At 35.1% G+C, this 19820-nt stretch overlaps 1 protein-coding gene across 1 annotated transcript; it reads left to right on the top strand.

The window, feature by feature from the left end:
• Window positions 1–488: 488 nt before the first annotated feature.
• Window positions 489–3884, top strand: LOC121976094 (putative B3 domain-containing protein Os04g0347400). The gene is made up of 4 exons (XM_042528099.1): window positions 489–723; window positions 2772–3078; window positions 3149–3309; window positions 3375–3884. Exons 1-4 carry the CDS (start codon window positions 664–666, stop codon window positions 3615–3617), a joined length of 771 nt encoding a protein of 256 aa, XP_042384033.1. The 5' UTR covers window positions 489–663; the 3' UTR covers window positions 3618–3884.
• The last annotated feature ends 15936 nt before the right edge of the window (window positions 3885–19820 follow it).

Below are 19820 nucleotides of genomic sequence, written 5' to 3'. Positions count from 1 at the left end.
ATTTACATCAATATATTTATAAAAAGGGTTTCTTAAACCATAAAAATGTACTTTATAGATCTAATTATATTTCTATTTGTCAATTATATTTTTTTAAAAAAATATATACTACTGCAAAAAATTAACAAAGCATTATTCATTTATAATATGTTCGAACACCAATATCAACCATTACAAAAGACCTGTAAACATTAATACGCCATAATTAATTAATATGAAAAATGCCTTAAGGGTAATCATGAAAATATTACTACTTATTGGTGTTAATATAATGATTATAGTAACTTTGTCGCCACCATATTTAATTCAAAATTTTCCCAATTTTATGAAATTTGCTAAATTGAAATTTTAAATAAAATAATTATATTTTAATATTTTTGGTAATAAAATAAAATCAAATAAATTAGGAGCACTTTTTGGTAATTGGAGAAAAGGGCGGCGTATTTTGATATTTTACCGTTCAGTTTTTGTTTTTTTTCCTCCATTAACACAACTTTAGCAGCTGCACGCCGGCGGTTCAAATTCCTGTATTGATCACTTTTTCCTTGGATTCTTTTGCATTGGGAAGGAACCCTACGGCCTTCTCCAAGAAAGGGAGGGTTTCTGCTCTTCTCCTGGATCCGTCGTTTTGGAGAAATCTTGCCTCTGGAGAGAAAGGCAAGGATGAACGCAGCCAGGCCGCAGTTCTTCAAAGTTCTTCTGCCCGGCTTCTCTGACAAATTGGTACTCTCCTCTATATCTGCAATTTTTATTGCGAAGAAGAAAAGATTCTTTTTAAAAAAAAAGTTGTTTGTCCTCTTGCTTATGTTGCTTCTTTCTAAGTCTGGATCATATTTGCTCTAGGTTAGATGCTATCTAGATTTACGTGTGTTAACTAATCTGATTCAAATCCTAGAGTTTACAAAGCTTACCATTCCGCACCAAAATTCAGTTCCAGGCTTGTAAGTCCAAATTTTGCCCTAATTCTCCAATCTTATCCCCCCTTCAATTAGTTCAAATCAAAAACACTACTTGGAACCTTTAGACCCTTCCAGGTAACTATATGATCCTGTTAACTCTTGCCATAAATACTTTTCAAAAGAAGATCTTTGGAGAAACTAGTTGTGAACTCCCTTTAAAGTTGGACGTGGTACTACTTTCCCAATTGAGAAGGACATTTTGAAAGTACTTCAGTAAGTATATCTCAAAATTGCTTTGGAAGTAATTTCGTGATCTTGGTGGAAGTGAGAAAGCTTTTTTCTTCAAACAAAATAATGATAATATTATAAATTCTTATAATAATATACATTTAATTAAATTAAAATTAACTATATATTTACACGATGTGTGTGTGTATTATATATATATATATATATAAGTATATAACAATTTCCATTTCATTAATATGCACTATGATGCAATATCTTATATGTTTTACTCTCTGAAAATATAGACATCTTAGTCATTAGTTTTTGTTACTATTTTAAAATGGTTACTTTGATTTATTAAACATATTAATTTGCTGGTAAAATCTATTATTTTCTGTATATCATATAATTTTTACAGTGTCATTATTTGTTAAAGATATTCTTATATGTTAGCATGTTTGGAATGCACTCTCCCGCCCCTGTCAGATCATCAGAAAATTTGTTTTATCAAACATCTTATATAACTCCAAAAGTTTTTCTCCCTCAAAAGTACTTTGCAAAAAACTTTTTAAACTCAGCCTAAGTTTCTCGATCATAACTAAACTTTGTATGAATCCCCTTTTAAGTTATTCAGCTGAGGCTGAAGCCCTAAATTCTATTTGGAACTTTTACATTCCAAACAAAGCATGTACCTCAAACCCCTATGAGTCCTCTGGCCAAATATCTTTGCAAGCATGACCCCTTTGATTATTTAATTACTGGGTGCATATTGGCCAAGCTTCTTTATGTTATTGTGCCATACTTATGCTCTATCTTGAATCCCTCGTTAAGTTGTCTAGTTGAGAGTAGCTTGGCACATATCCCTCGTTAAAGTTGAATTCTTATCTATCCTTTTAAGTTATCTTGGATTTTTCCAAAATTAACTTTGAAATATTAAATTTTGAAAACCCCTAAATGGCACCTCTTGAGCTATCTGTTTAATCAAATCCATATTCTGAAGCTATGTCTAAGTCTCCTTAAGCCATCCCGTGAAAACTTAATCTACTCTCAAATCCCCCTGAACATTCTATAACTTTAAAAATTTAATTTTCCATTACAACCTTGTAAATTTTAACCAATTGTCTCTATGATGGGGCATTTGGATCCTTTTTTATTCTTCCAAGTACATTCTCTTTGCATCCTTCTCAATGCAAAACATGAAACCTTAGAGCATGATTCCAAAGTTCGAATGCCATATACATGCTCTTAATCACATGGGTAGTTATCTTTGTTTCCTATATGAGATGGCATACGCGTACAAGCTTCTTAAATCAAAGAGGTAGAAATGAGCCTTTTCTCAATGCACAGGCAGTAATCATTTGAACTCGTTCCCGTCAGATTTAGATTTAGTTTTAGATTATATTGAGTGCTACAAGATCCTATGTTTTGATTCGAGCTTTGCATTGTATAAAGGGTCTATCAAGGCTTGATGATTTGGTGCTAGAAGACGCTTTTATGTTTTATGTTTGGTTATTACTAGGGTCAATCACTTTGTTTTTGTATAATGATCACATTATGTAGATGAATTAATCAATAGCCGATGAAAAAAAAAAGATCTTCAGTTAATACCAATGTTTTGACATGAGATGAATTGTTATCTTGCAGTTAATCCCTTGTGAATTCACCAAGCACCTTGCAAACTTGGATCACTGTCGGACAGCCACAATTCTAAGCCCCATGGGCAAATTCTGGCACGTTGATCTCAAGTGTAATGGCAGCAACTTATACTTCACAACTGGTTGGAAGGCATTCACTCAAGCCCACGACTTCATAGTGGGCTTGTTCTTGGTGTTCCGCTATGAAGGCAACATGGTCTTTACCATCAAGGTCTTTGATTTGAATGGTTGCCTCAAGGAGTATAATTATTACCCCATTAGATACCCAGACCAGAACACTGACAACGTTCCAAAGAGTAAGTAAATTCTTAATTCAATTCGTCCCAAGAATCTCATAGTTACTAAACTAGTTGTTGCAATGCGTAGAACATGACAAGAAAGAAGATGCCACTGAGAATGACACTATTGAAGAAGTAAAACAAGGGATGCTATCAGAAATTTCTCAACATCCATCATCCAAAAAGAGCAAACAACCATCTGAATTCCATAAGACAATCAAGCCATACAATCTCAACTATAGGAAAATGGTAAGTTCCCTAGAAAGTTACATTGATTGAATGAGAAATATTTTGATCTCTTTAACACAATGCAGTGTGTTCCAAGAGGCTTTTGCGCGTACCATGATCTCACGGCCAAACAAAAGATTACACTGAAAGACTCAGAAGGGAGGTCATGGGTTATCGAGTTTTGCCCCGGTCTTAAAGAGAACTATTTCAGAAATGGGTGGGAGCAATTCAGCAAGGCAAACAATTTAAAACCAGGGGATCGATGCAACTTCCAGTTTGTATCAAAGAGTGAGATGTTTGTTAAAATAATAAAACTCAGAAAACATTGACATGGTTACTATCCTTCTTTTCCCCCCACTTTTTTTTTCTGCTTGATATGCTTTTAGATGATCAATTCCCATGTAAATTCATCTTTTTTTTGTCGTTGCCTCTTTTACTTGATAGGTATGCTGTTTCTATTTCATAATCTTAGGGTTGTAAAGGAGCCGAGCCAAACTTTATAGTGTTTAAGTTTGTTTGATAAAGTCAAGTCTAAAATGAACCGTGTTGCTAAAATGGTTATTCAAGTTTGATTTGATTTTTTTTCGTGAGATTAAGTTTGGTTTAAGTTTGGCTTGAATTGATTTATACTGAGTTCTTAATTAAAGCTTACTTGATTAAGGAAAACTTTTAGAATTTTAAGTTTATTTATTTTGTTTGTTTATATTTTTTTATTATAAGAATTTTATTAATGAATATAATTTATATATTTTATCTGTGAAGATAAATATTATATAGGATGAAGGCGTATAATCATGTGTAGGGATGGTTATTTTTTCCACGGATTCAGGATCCTATGGGGAAAATTTGAAATGAGGACGGAAATTTTTGATTTATTCGGGGATGGGGGCGAGTTCGAGGTGAATATGGGGATATTATCCTTATTTTGAAAATAATAATAATATTAATATTAATAATATTATACTATTATTTTTTTAAAAAATATATTAATAATAGTGCTATTAAATAATATTGATAATAATATTAATATTAAAAATAATAATATTGATATTAATATTAATATTAATATTATCATTAATACTAATAGTAAAATAATAATAGTATAAAATTAATTTTGGGAATGGGGGTGGGGATGGGGATTAAATCCTGTTTGTTCGGGTTCTGGGATTCCCCGAACCTAAAAAAGTAGGGATGGGGGTGAGGATGGAATTCGGGAATGAGGATGGGGATGTTAAACTCATCCTCGCCCACGTCCCATTGTCATCTCTAATCATGTGATTTAAAAAAAAATCTTTTCTGACTTTTGAAAACAAAGTGTGCAACATAATTAAAAGTAAGAATGAATAAAAAAAATAAACACGAGTGATTTATTTGATTTGAAGATTTCGTCGCCTCTTATTCCATGACCACGAACTCTCAGACCATATTGATGACCAATCCATTAAAAAACTCTTTTGAAATTGTCGGACGAATGAATCGAGTACAAAAATAAAAAACAATGTAGCAACCTACACTACCTTTTGGATAATAACAATGTAAATTACTTTAATTAAAATTTACCAACACTGGATTGTCGAAATTTAGAGCTTGTGTGTTAATGTCAGTCTGTTGGCAACAGTTAGTATTGGTACAATTTCCCTAGGTCAAGGTTGACCAGTTTGACTAAGCTTGAGTTAGCTCAAACTTGAGTCTTGATATTTGAGTTTTGATGTTTGACAATGTATGGAGATTGCAGGAGCAATCGTCTATTTGGAGAGATTGAACAAGATTGATCAGTTTAATATGAAGAAGAGTCAAGTAGGTCAAGGTTGACCGGATATTTGATTGGGAAATCCTAACTAGAGGTTAGGCAAGTGCGAGTCTAACGGGAAAGTTGGCAAAAGATGAAAATCCAAGTAAGTCAGTATTGACCGGAAAATCCTGGTAAGTGAAGTCGGGTAAAAGACCTAGTGAGTGAAGCTAAGCAGGAGGAAAATCTTGATGAGTAAAACCAAATGAAAAGTCCTAGTAAGTGAAGTTAGGCAGAAGGAAAATCCTGATAAGTGAAGTCAGGTGAAAGCCCTAGTGAGTGAAGTTAAGCAGAAGGAAAATCCTGGTGAGTGAAACCAGGTGAAAACCCCTAGTGACTGAAGTTAGACAGTGAGAAAGTCCTGGTGAGTGAAGCCAGACAGTGGAAATCTAGGTGGGTTAAGATTGACCGAACACTTAGTGATTGAAAGTCCAAGTAGGTCAAAGGATTGACCGGATACTTGACACAAGGAGAAAAGTCCAAGTGGATCAAAGGTTCGACCGGGCACTTGGTGAAGAAGTCCCAGCAAGTCAATGTTGACCAGATGCTAGGCAATGCAGAGTCTCAACAGGTCACGGTTGATCGGACGTTAGGTGGATGAACCCTAGACTTCGAGTTCGAAGTTAGGGTATGGTAATCAACTAGATTAGTCGATTATCGAAACTTAATCGATTGAAACAATCGATTAAGCTGGTTTTCGCGAAAGGCACAGAGGGTTCGGTAATCGACTAGGTTAGTCGATTACCGTAGCCTAGTTGATCAAGATGATCACTTAAACTGATTTTCATGAAAGATACAAATAATTTTGTAAGCGACTAACCAAGGAAGCTTAATCGCTTATGGTCTGCTCTTGCGCTAATAGAAAGGTTCTTAATCAACTCGGCTAATCATTTAAGAACCCTTAAGCGATTAGTGTAATCACTTAAGGTAGAAAACTAGCCATTGTGCACCCGATAAAAGGGTTTCGTGTGCATTGTTCCAAGATATCGCTCACAGGTTTTCTTCTCCACTCTCCTCACCGAGCTCGCTAATTCTTGAGGCTTCTTGGAGCAAAGTGTTTCTGCACTTCCAAGGTCAAAAGTGTTGGTGCGGTTAGCAATAACGGTCTAACTCAGGTTTTGATGAATGAAAAAAGTAAGTTAAGTTAGGTTTGTTGGAATCTAACACTTTGACTGAGTTGCAGGAGAAATCCAACTAGGTCGACGGGCCGATCGGATAGCTGGTGCGAAGCCCAGCTAGGCCGACGGGCTGACCGGATAGCTGGCAAGAAATCCAACTAGGTCGGTGGGCTAATCGGATAGCTGGTACGAAGTCTAGCTAAGCCAACGGGCCGACCGGATAGCTGGCACAAAGTGCAGACAGGTCGACGGGTTGACCGGATGTCTGGCAAAAGATAAGTAAAGGTAAGTCACTGGAGGGGAGTGACTTGGTGATGACGCGTTCCCCGTTTGAGGGAACTATAGGTGTCGATAAAACTTATATCCATTTTGAAAATCTAAGTTGAGATCGTGACTAGATTCTGGTCTCGAGGAGACAGAATCCAGATGAGCGGGGGGAAGCCACCTGGCTGACTGGCCGGAGTAAATCCCGGGGCGGCGTGTAGATAGTTCGACCTTGGGTCGAGCTTCCGATGCTCACAAGCTCCCTTATAGAGGAACCGTCGTGCCGAGTGACCGATCTGCTCGGCCGAACCATAGGTCAACCAGATCGCACGCCCGTCCGAGTATTTGACCGAGCGGCCTTCTCGCCCGGATCGATGCGCATGTGAACCCGAGCGCCCTGGAGGTCGAGCGAGCATCCCGTCCGACCCAGTAAGAGACAAAAGACTTAGAAGAGGACAAAAAGGGCAGCTAGTGATATCATTCTCGAGACACCTGCCGCCGACAATCAGCATGGTCGGCGGTCGGGCTGTACCGAGGATCGTATGATGGAAGTTTCTGCTGTCGTGGAAGAGATATGTTCGGACAGTTGCAGCATGGCGTCAGGTACGCTTTTCTGACACAACCATTCTAAGGTATGCTTTGAGGAGCGTGCACGCCTCGGGAAGTGTGCACGCGCCTCTCCGGGGTCCTATATAAAAACCTCCGGACGTCGACGGAGGTATGTTTTGGTCTTATCTACTGTAGCCACAGTCTCACTATTTTACCTCTGCTTCATCTCGTCGTTGCCTGACTTGAGCGTCGGAGGGTCGTCGCCGGGAACCCCTTCCCAGCCGGCTTTGTTGCAAGTTCACCGGAGGTCCACGTCATTGCGGAAATCTCCCGGAGGCAGCAGCGAGCGCCACGTCCCCAGCTTTCATCGACTCAGCGCACGGACAGGATCACTATCTTTTGTTTTGTAGGGTAGTATAATTTTATTGCCTCGGACTAATCTTTTTCTTACAAGAAAAAACTTTTGCTGGAAAAAGGGGTTCGGGCGTCTAGATGGGATCCGAGCGCCTGGAATGCAAAAGTTTATCTCGTCGCAACGTGGATCACGCTGATTGGTTGGGTCGACATCACGCTCCAGGCGCCCGGAAGGGATCCGGGCGCCCGGAGCTTCCTATATAAGGAGGCAACCACCTGAAGCAAAGTACAACAATTTCTTTCTGTGATTGCTCTATTACGCACTGCTCCTGTAACGCTACGAAGCTCTTCTGACAACCTGCAGGTTGATTTCTTGTTGTTGTTGTCAGTATTTCTTTTATAATTCTTGCACTCAATTGTATAACATTTTACGAATTATTAGTGATTGTTCAACAAAAGCACTCTCACGTGCAGGCATTGGAGTAGGAGTCGACAAAGACTCCAAACCAAGTAAAATTGGTTTTGTTAGTGTTGTATTTTCTATTTCCGCTGCTTACTCGATAACGATTTTCGAAGATCGCTATTTAACCCCCCCTCCCCCCTCTCTAGCGAACTCTACAATCTAACAAGTGGTATCAGAGTGGGTACCGCTCTGAATTAGTGCAACCACCAATCAAGCAAAGGGGGTTTTTAAAATAAAAATTAGATATCATTTTTACTTAAAAAGTATTTTTGAAAAATTTCTTTTCATTTTCATCGTTGGTTAGTATTGATAAAATATCGCATTTAACAAAATTTGTAATAATATTTTTTTATTAATATTTTATTAACATTTTATTATTATTTTTTAAAATTATTATTTTTTCACGCATATTTCTTTATTTCCCACATTGCTTACCTCAAGACAAAGTCTTGAAATTGCTTCTTGTTTATGTTTTACAAATATACCAATGTCTCTTCAAGAAGGGTGGAGCATTCACGAATCGCCACCATATGAGATATACAAGAGGCATGATTTCAATTTGTGGAGGATGCAGATGGAAAGTTTCATCTTTATGAATGACTTTGATGACGGCATGGCATTGAGACGATCAACCGAGTACTCGCAAGCAAACCAAAAAGTAATAAAGTTTGTTTTATATTTATTACCTAATAAAGTTACATGCAGTATAGGAAAGGTCAAGGACGCCCACGAGTTTTGGACCTGCCTGACCAACCTTCACGAGGAGTCGTTGGAGTTAGAGAATCAAGTCAAAATCGAATCCAGACTCGAGTCAGACTCAACGGAGAAGTCTACTGAATTAGGGGATGCGCTTAAAATTAGCATAATTTACCAAAATACTCCTATCATTAGTAGTTTAAATAATCTGCATGATAATTTAGATAAGTATGGTACATGATAATCTAAATTTACTCACCCCACCTGCCACATGTTCGCTCAGGATGCTGTGATTTACCTCCCTCGTGATGGCCTTGGGTCGGGTGCGGCGGGGGCGCTGAGGGCGAGCGATTTCGCCTTTTTACCACATGATAATCTAAATTTACATTATTCAAATTCAAAACTATAAAATAATCTAGATTCTGATCAAGTCAATCAAGACTTCGATCAAATCAACATCAACCTTGACTTGGTCAAACAGGATAATGACCAAATCAATTCAAATAATTCAGAAAATCTAAATTAAGTAAAAAATTCAAAAATAATTAATTTAAACATTAAAATAACTTTGAATTTAAAACTTAAAAATGAGAAAATATATTTAGATAAAATCAATAAATACCTTAATAAAGTATTTAATAATCTAGACAATATCAATTTAGAAAATTCTATCCAAAACCAAGATAATTTAATTAACAAAAGATTAAATTTTAAAGATAAGACTAATCTAATAAATTCAACTAATAATATAAACTTAAAAGACAAAGAAAATATAAGGATAAATTCAAACATTTTAATAAAACCAAAACCGAATTTAATACATTCAAAATTAAGCATTAAAGAAAATTCAAAATTAAATATTAAAGAAAATTCAAAATTAACCATTAATAAAAAATTAAGAGATAAACCTTGAAATATAATTCAAATAGTTTAATCAATTCAAATTTAAAAACTAATAAAATCTTAAACACTAAAAATCTTAACTTAATAAAATTAAAATTGAAAGAAAATTTAAATATTAAATACACTTATATAAAGAAGGAAAATTTGACCAATTTAATTAATTCAAAATTAAAAACTTAAATTTAAATTGCAAATTATAAATCTTAAAAGAAAAAAATGAATAATTTAGGGAAGGCTCCAAACTTGTTGGCACCTCCAAAAATAATATACTCGACAAGGTAATTAGGATTAGATTAAAAAGGGACAAAAGTTTAACTTAACCTACAGTACTTGTGAAGTTTTGGATGATAGTAGGTTAGAGAATCTCAGTCTATACATGTCTAGTAAGATATGGTTTCGACCTGGTGCATTTGGCTGAGTGGAACTAACTGAAACTAACCCTTACGGATCCTAATCAGTTAGACTAAAATTTTGTACTAAGTTCAGTGGATGAGACTATTTAGAAAATCTCGAAGGCATGTTTACTCTAATGATGTCCAGGTGACTCACCATATCCCAGAAGTTTATCCAAAGAATGTATGTTTGTTGAGCCCAAAGCTAATCCTGAATCTAACACAAAATTAAAACAAACCTTAAACTTAAACTTAATTCATCTCACAAAACCATAAAATTACCTAATTAAAATATAGATTAGGTGAAATGACTAAGGCAAATTATTTTAAATTAAATTAAATTTAAATAAAAATCAAAATTAAATTAAAATTAAAATTAAATTAAATTAAATTAAATTAAATTAAATTAAAAAAGTAAAATTAAATTAAATTAAAATTAAACTAAATTAAAATTAAACTAAATTAAAATTAAAACTAAATTAAATTAAAATTAAATTAAATTAAAGTTAAATTGAATTTAAAACTAAATTAAAATTAAAACTAAGTTAAAATTAAATTATTTTAAAAATACTTTTAGAAATTATTTTAAAAATCCTATAAAATTATTTAAAATACTTTTAAAATTTATTTTAAAAATACTTTTAAAAATTATTTTAAAAAACCATTAAAATTATTTTAACATACCTTTTAAAATTATTTTAAAAATCATTTTAAAAAAACTTTAAAAATTATTTTAAAAAAATATTTAAAAAAAATATTTTAAAATTTTTAAAAATCATTTTAAAAAAAATAAAACTTTAAATCAAAATTCAATTAACCTAAACTTTAAACTTAATTAAAAAAAATTAATAATAATAATAAATAATTAAAATGTAGTTATTTAGTCTAACCTTATTTAAGAACTTAGTTGACTTGATCAGTATCTTAATTTAACCTAATTAAAATATTAACTATAAGTCTTTTTAAATCAAATTTGACTATACATTAAAACGTAAATTTAAAATTAACTTAAAAAAAATTAACATAACTAAAACTTAACTTAATCTAAAAACTTAAATCAAAATTAAAAACTAATTTAATTAAAATAACTTAAAATTCAACTTAACTTAAAAATTAAATTAAACCTAAATTAATTTAAATTAAATTTAAATTAAAGCTTAAATTAAAACTTACAATTAAAACTTAAACTTAAACTTAAAATTAAAACTAAAACTTAAAATTAAAACTAAAACTTAAAATTTAAATTAAAACATAAACTTAAACTTAAAATTAAAACTAAAACTTAAACTTAAAACTTAAAATAAAAATTAAAACTTAAAACTTAAATTAAAACTTAAAACTTAAAACTTAAACTTAAAAATTAAAACTTAAACTTAATCAAATATAAATTCAAAATATAAATTAAAATTTGAAGTATTTAAAAATATTTCAAAAATCATTAAATAAAATTCTTTTATCAATCATTTTTAAAAAAAAACAATTAAAATTAACTCAAGCCTTAATTGTTTAATCCTAATTTAATAATTTATTTGATAAACATGAATTTAATTATTTTGATCAATTAATCAATCTAATACTAATTATCAAGTACTTTCAATAAATATCTCCTATTAATCTGAAAATAATTGTAACTTATTGGTCAACTCAAATTAAGATTAAATTGATCAAAATTTAACTATTAACTAAATTAATTAATACAAAATTTAAGTTATTTTAATCAGTATTAAATTGAGTTAGTAACAAATCATTGAATTTAACTTGAACTTAAATGAATAATTATAATAAGTATGTAGAAATATTTATGAAAATAATATACTGAATTTGAGTGGTACTGACTCTAAATCTCCTAAAACACTTAGGTATAAAGATGTTCTAAGGCCTTGAAATTTAACATGCCCAAATCCCAGTGATAACTTAAGAGAGAGTCTTAACTTAAGAGGGAGTGTTAACGTAAGGGGGAGTGTTGACTTCAGAGGGAATAATAAATTCAGGAGGAGGATTAATAACTTTAATTTTTTTTTAAAAAAAAGAGTATTTCTTCTTTGAAATCTGGTTCATTTTTTAACTACTAGCATTTTCAAAGCTATAAAAATTTTCCGGCCTTAAAAATTTCAAAAGTGTTTTAAAAGATAGCTTTTAAAAATCAGGTTGACAACTATTTAAAATTTTGAAATATTACTTTAAAAGATATTTTTGAAAATAACTTAGCATAGTTTTCAAAATCTTGATTCAGTTTTATCATTCCTTATGTCTTTTTCAAATCTCTATTTCTTGAAAAAGGTTTTCAAGAGTTATATTTAAAACCAAGTTATTTTCAAATCATTTTTTATTTTTTAATCTTCAAGTTAGTTTTGCAAAAAAAAAAAAATTCTTTTGCAAACCTTATAAAGAATTAGTAGTTTTTGAAAACAACTTCAAATCTTTTAAGTTATTTTTACTTATCATATTCTTGCCTTTTGAAAATCTTATATTTTGAAAACTAAGTACATGCTGAAAATAATTTCAAAATCATCATATTAATTTAGTCTCTTCAAGTCCATTAACTTTTTACATTTGAAAAATACTTTATTTTCAAAAGTTAATGGACTTTTTACATTACTTTATTTTCTAAGTTAAAATCCCCAAGTAATCCTATCTATTTTTTTTCTACTGGCAAGTTTTTTGATTGCTTTACTTTGCCAATTTTTTCTATGACTTGTTTCATTTTTTGATGAATGTCAAAGGGAGAGAGTTAGGTGGATTAAGTTAGCAAAAATCTAAACAAAATACCAAAATCAAAAATCTAGACAAAAACAATCTAAAATCAAAATCTATCTAGTTATTTTTGTAAATTTTTACTAACTTAACTCAGGTTGTCATTGCATCAAAAAGGGGAAGATTGTTGGTGCGGTTAGCACTAACGGTCTAACTTAGGTTTTGATGAATGACAAAAGTAAGTTAAGTTAGGTTTGTTGGGATTTAACACTTTGACTGAGTTGCAGGAGAAATCCAGGTAGGTCGACGGGCCGACCGGATAGCTAGTGCGAAGCCTAGCTAGGTCGACAGACCGACCAAATAGCTGGCAGGAAATCCAGCTAGGTCGACGGGCTGACCGGATAGCTGGTACGAAGTCCAACTAAGTCAACGGGTCGACTGGATAGCTGGCACGAAGTGCAAACAGGTCGACGGGCTGATCGGATGTCTGGCAAAAGGTAAGTAAAGGTAAGTCACTGGAGGGAAGTGACTTGGTGAGGACGTGTTCCCCATTTGAGGGTACTATAGGTGTCGATCCAACTTATATCCATTTTGGAAATCTAAATTGAGATCGTGACTAGATTCTGGTCTCGAGGAGACATAATCTAATTACTACTTTGATTATATATATATTTGTGCTATCTTTTGTTTTGTATGGTAGTATAATATTTATTGCCTTGGACTAATCTTTTTCTTACAGGAAAAAACTTTTGCTGGAAAAATGGGTCCGGACGCCCGGATGGGATCTAGGCGCCTGGAATGCAAAAGTTTATCTTGTCGCAACGTGGAGCGAGCTGATTGGTTAGGCCGACGTCATGCTCCAGGCGCCCGGAAGGGATTCGGGCGCCCGGAGCTTCCTATATAAGGAGGCCACCACCTGGAGCAAAGTACAACAATTTCTTTCTGCGATTGCTCTACTGCACACTGCTCCTGCGACGCTACGAATCTCTTTCGGTAACCTGCAGCTTAATTTCTTGTTGTTGTTGTCAGTATTTATTTTTATAATTCTTGTACTCAATTGTGTAACATTTTACGAATTATTAGTGATTGCGCAACGAATGCACTCTCACGTGCGGACCTTGGAGTAGGAATCGATAGAAGCTCTGAACCAAGTAAAATTAGTTTTGTTAGCGTTGTGGTTTCTATTTCCGCTACTTACTCGATAACAATTTTCAACGAGCATTATTCACCCCCCCCCCCCTCCTTCTAGCGAACTCTACGATCTAACAAAAAGGTGTTCCAAAAAAGAAGAAGAAGCTAGCTAGGTTCGTGTTAATCTTGTAATATTTTCTTTGTATTTGCTTTTTCTTTCTTCTTGTTGTGATTGAGAGTCTTGTACGAGGTTTTTCCACCTCCGAAATGTTTTCGAGAAAGAGTGTATTCTTAATGGATGTGTGAGTGAGGGTTGGATCCTTGGATTAGTTACCTCTTCTTGAGGTGGATACCAAGTAAATCCTTTTTGTTAGCATTGGAGAGCTTTGCATCGAGTTTATCCATTGCACATCATCATCGAAGAACTCAAGAAGCTATTCACCCCCCCCCTCTCTAGCTCTGAAGTGACCCAACAGTTAGATGTCTAGAGCAATAATGCTATAGCAATACGACGCGTTTGGAGCAGCAGAAGAGTTGTAGTAGCTCTAGAATGAGTAGTCTACTCAATGCTGGTCGAACAACTCTTTTATAAAACATTGAGGGTGCCTCTAGCCTTGTCTAAGGTGTCTTCAGCTAAAAAAATTATCCCTTAAGCTTCAATCACGATAAGTCACATGGACTGCAGCTTCTATCCACTCAAGGGCGTCTTTCATGCACTCCGAGGTGCTTCTAGCTCTCTCTAGGGTGTCTCCCTACTATTAGAACTTTATCCTCAATGTTCATCCGTGCGAGGGTGCCTCTGCGCTACTCCAATGCACCTCCCCGCAACTCCGAGGCACCTCGAACATTATTCATTCGAGACTATTTTTACATTTTCACCCTTACAAAAAGTGTTAGTCCATGTAACAAACTATACCCTAGAAAATAGAGTTAGCACAATAAAATATAATAGATTATTAATTAGATCCTATCTTTCCAAAACCAGAATATAGTCATGGTCTCAATTTAGGTTTCCAAAATGGATCTAAACTGGATCAGCGCTCAGATCACTTTCCTCCAATGACTTATCTCACTTACCATTTACAGTCTCTTGACTTACCTTTTGACCCACCATATCTTCCCGCCAGTTGTCAGGTCCCTAGACCCAACTGGACTTCGACCATTTGTCAATTCCCGCAGACCCAGCTAAACTCCTTAACCTATCTGGCCTTTCCACCTGCTATCAGATCCAATAGACCTAGCTAGATTTCAATCTGGTGTCAGGTTCTCCAGACCCGTCAAGTCCTACACACTTGGTAACAAGGTTAAATAACACAACATCTAACTTTAATTCATTTGTTATTCATCGAAACCTAATTTCGATCATTGATACGTACTGCACCAACACATTATTCATGAACAATTCATTATTTTTTAAAAAAAATTGGTGAATCAAGCTTTCGAACTGACTAATTCTAGGAGTGATCGATTTAGTTCCATAAAAAAATTTTATTGATCACTAGGTAAATTATGAAGCGCCCACGAAGATTCATTTAGATGGTTAATATTCTTAAGTCTTCTTTTCATTAAAATAAAAATTCTTAATAATATGTCTAGCTAAAATTTGAATATTAGATCCTTAATTATTTATTGAAAGGTCTGGCCATTATGTCGGGGGCAATCTAATTGTTGTTGAACATGTTAACGAGTCCAATAGTATTTATGTTTGTCCATTTAATTTAATGAGTTATTAAGTTTTTCATTGAATTGATTTTATGAATTTAATGAGTTATTGAGCTTCATCTTTTGTTCATTTTTTATCTAGTAATAGTTAGAATTTTTAAGAAATAGTTCGATATTGACTATTTTAATATTTAATAATAATAATAATAATAATAATTATTATTATTATTATTATTATCATTATTATGGTTAGAAGTAAATAAAATACATTTGCTAGATGATATTTGTTCACCTTGCTCTTTGTTCTGTTAGTTGTGTCACAGTAGCTAGATGGTAAATTTATAAAAAAAAAAAAAAACTCAAAATAGATTACACAATCAAAGAATATTAGACTTCTCAGTCGTTCATCTTCAACGTTTCTCGATTTATCTTAGTGACCGATAAAAAAATTTCATAAAATCGAACGGATTACATTAAGATTAGTTAACAAAATTAACTGAATTTATTATTTTTTCTTAATTGTGTCACATTAATTAACTTATAATATTTAAATATCTAATTAAATGATCTTTTTTCTAATAGTAAAGTGACGGAACTTTTGTGTTTCTAAAATTTAAAATATGAAAAAGAAATAAATATGGATCATAAATTAATTTTACCCTTCCCTCGATCTCCATAATTTCATAAATTGCTCCTTTGCCATTAATTCACAGCTACCAGTGAGTTTAGCTTGTAAATTTAAGGAAAATGTTCTATTGTATTAATTTATAAAATTTAAAAAAAATGGCTATTTTAATTTATTATCATTTTTACTATTTTAAAAAAAAAACATAAAAATCAAAAGATGTCTTATCCTTTTATTTTTTATTATCATAAAAATAATGTCTTATATTGAAAAATACCATTCCAGGTAAAATTATTCAAAATTTAGTTAAAATTAGTTTAATTAAATTAAAATAACATGTAACAATTTAATTAAATAGTTTTATTTGAAAGTATTTTTATTTTATTTTTATTTTACTTTGACTAAAATCGTTCTATATTTTAGTAATTTTAGTTGAAAAAGTGAGTATTTTAAAATAAAAATTTGCTATATAATAACTTATCTGGTCCGAATAAAGGAAGTTAGAAAGTCGAGGATGAAATTATTGATGGGATGAAGACCCCAATCTTATAAAATAAAATCAAACCAGTGAAGGGGTATCTGGCGTTAGTCCTCCAACGCTCAAGATAAAATCAAGAAGAAAAAATGAGTAATTGAGAAATAGAATGATCATGTCTGAAATCTGTGAAGACGAGCACTGACTTCGATGAATGACGATGACCTCCGATGAAGATAAACTCCTGAAGATCTAAAGAAACTCCTCAACGCTCCTGCACACAGCGAAACGAGCCAACAAAGCGTTAGTGACTTAAGATCGGGGTGGGAATCCCTGGCTAGGCCCTCCGACGCTCAAGTCAGTTCCTCTCAAAGGTGGAAGAAGAAGAACAGTAACTAAAGTGAAACAAAGTTTGGATGTTAGAACTTGCGTACGTTACCAACGGAGAGGATCTCCCTTTTTATACTACCTCACGTGACCTCTGTAGTCGTGAAGTGGTCCCCGGTTCATTAAGGTTTGTTAGGAGATGAAGTCATCTTCTAATCCTTTAAAGAATCTTTTCTGTACCCCAGATATACCCGTTTTGTCGTTTATGACTTGTTTTTATAATGATGACACGTAATTATAACTGAAGAAACTTCTAGAAGATATTTTCCGTCAAATATTCTATTGAGCATGTCTCAACCGGTCGTTCAAGCCGGTCGTATGTTAGGAATGCCCTCTATTGAATATGGCTTGGACGATCGTTCAAGCTGGTCATATATACTATTAAGTATACCTCCTGTTGAATATGTCTCGGTCGGTCGTTCAAGCCAGTCGTATATTAGGAATGTATCATAAGGCTAAGTGACTTTATGCTCGGACGAACTTTGCCCGACCGAGCCTATATAAGCACGTGGGTGCTCGCTCGGCCTGCGATCAGCCAGTAATAGGCTAGAAGTCACACAAAATGCTAAATGCCTTTATGCTCGGGCGGGCTTTGCCCAGCCGAGCATATATGAGCACGTGGGTGCTCGCTCGGCTTGCGGTCGGCCGGTAATATGTTGAGAATCATATATAAGGATAAATGTCTTTATGCTCGGGCGGGTTTTGCAGCCCGATCAAACATATGTGAGCACGTGGGTGCTCGCTTAGTCTGCAGTCGACCGGTAATATGTTAAGAATCATATATAAGGCTAAATGCCTTTATGCTCGAACGGGCTTTGTAGCCCGGTCGAACCTATATGAGCACCTGGGTACTCGCTCGATCTACGGTCGATCGGTAATATGTTAGAAGTCATACATAGGGCTAAATGTCTTTATGCTCAAGCGAGTTTTGCCCGACCCAGCATATATGCGCGCGTAGGTGCTCGCTCGGCCCGCAGTCAGCTGGTAATATGCTAAAAGTCATACATAGGGCTAAATGTCTTTATGCTCGGGCGAGTTTTGCCCAGCCGAGCATATATGAGCACATAGGTACTCTCTCGGCCTGCGGTCGACCGGTGATATGCTGGAAATTATATATAAGGCTAAATGCCTTTATGCTCGGGCGAGCTTTGCAGTCCGGTCGAACCTATATGAGCACATGGGCACTCGCTCGGCCTGCAGTCGATCGGTAATATGCTAGAAGTCATACATAGGGCTAAATGCCTTTATGCTCGAGCGGGCTTTGCCCGGTCAAGCATATATGAGCACGTGGGTGCTCGCTCGGTCAGCGGTCGACCGATGATATGATAGAAATTATATAGAAGACTAAATGCCTTTATACTCGGGTGGGCTTTGCCCGGCCGACCATATATGGGCACGTGGGTGTTCGGTTGGCCTGCGGTCAGTCGGTAATATACTGAGAATCATATATAAGGTTAAATGCCTTTATGCTCGGGCAAGCCTTGTCCGACTGAGCATATATGAGCACGTGGGTACTCGCTCGACCTGTAGTCGGTCGGTAATATGCTGGAAGTCATACATAAGGCTAAATACCTTTATGCTCGGGTGGGCTTTGCCCAGCTGAGCATATATGAGCACGTGGGTGCTCGATCGGCCTGCAGTCGGTCGGTGATATGCTAGAAATTATATATAAGGCTAAATGCCTTTATGCTCGAGCGGGCTTTGCTTAGTCAAGCATATATGGGCACATGGGTGTTCGCTCAGCCTGCAATCGACCAGTAATATGCTGGGAATCATATATAAGGTTAAATGTCTTTATGCTCAGGCAGGCCTTACCCGACCGAGCATATATAGCACGTGGGTACTCGCTTGGCCTGCAGTCGACCGATAATATATGCTAGAAGTCATACATGAGGCTAAATGTCTTTATGGTCGGGTGGGCTTTGCCTGGCCGAGCATATATGAGCACGTGGATGCTCGCTCGGCCTACGGTCAGTCGGTGATATGTTGAAAATTATACATAAGGCTAAATACCTTTATGTTTGGGCGGGCTTTGCCCAACCGAGCATATATGGGCACATGGGTGTTCACTCGGCCTACGGTCGATCGGTAATATGCTGAGAATCATATATAAGGATAAATGTCTTTATGCTTGAGCGGGGCTTGCCCACCGAACATATATGAGCATGTGGGCACTCACTCGGCCTTTATTCGACCGACTATATACCTTCCTATCTCTCTTGGCATAAACCCCTCTTTCACTCGCCAGACCGATCTATCATAACCCGTATCATAGAAAAATCTTGTCTTTCCTCATACCTGGTGTATCCTTTTATATCTTTCTTAGTCATCGTTCATCTGTCCTTATTTAATTATATTAATTGTTAGAGGAAGACTTCTTTGTCTTGACTTCTGTATATTAATGATAGATGAAGTATTCTTCTTTATCTTGGCTTCTTCATATTTAATGATTGATGGAGTACTCTCTTTTATTTTCTCGTCCCCTCCTGTGTAATAACATTCCTTGCGCCGGATGGGCGGTCTGAGCGGCTCGCTTTCCTACCGACTGAAACAACCGACTACGGGTTTGTTCATTCGTTCGACCGGCTCATGATGTCCATTCGCCTGACCAGTCGGGTGATCCGCCCGTCTGACCGGTCGAGTGATCTGCTCGGTCTACTCCTTTACTGACCGGGATAAACAGACAACCACCTTTGGCTGAGGTTCTTTCCGTAAGCCTTGGTGTTGACCTCCTTGACTTTGATCGACACCGTGTCAACTAACCTGTGACAGGTGGATCCTTATCACCGCATCACAAGCCTCCTCTTCAAGTCTAGTCGAATGAGGCTACAAGTCGGACTGACTGGACAAGCTGTGTCTTAGGTGACTCTGAAGCCAGATCGACCCAAATGTCCACTTGGACTATAATCAGTCAATTGATCGGCTCGTGGCTTATTTTTCACGCTAATCGAGAAGATGAGCAGCAATACTTAATAAATTCTCTTCCTCTCGGGCAAGCACCGTCTAGGCTGACGTCATCCAAAATTCTCG

The sequence above is a fragment of the Zingiber officinale genome, chromosome 4B, assembly GCF_018446385.1.
Source record: "Zingiber officinale cultivar Zhangliang chromosome 4B, Zo_v1.1, whole genome shotgun sequence".
NCBI lineage: Eukaryota > Viridiplantae > Streptophyta > Magnoliopsida > Zingiberales > Zingiberaceae > Zingiber > Zingiber officinale.
The sequence above is the reverse complement of the archived record's forward strand: the minus strand, read 5'-3'. Positions and strand labels throughout refer to the sequence as shown.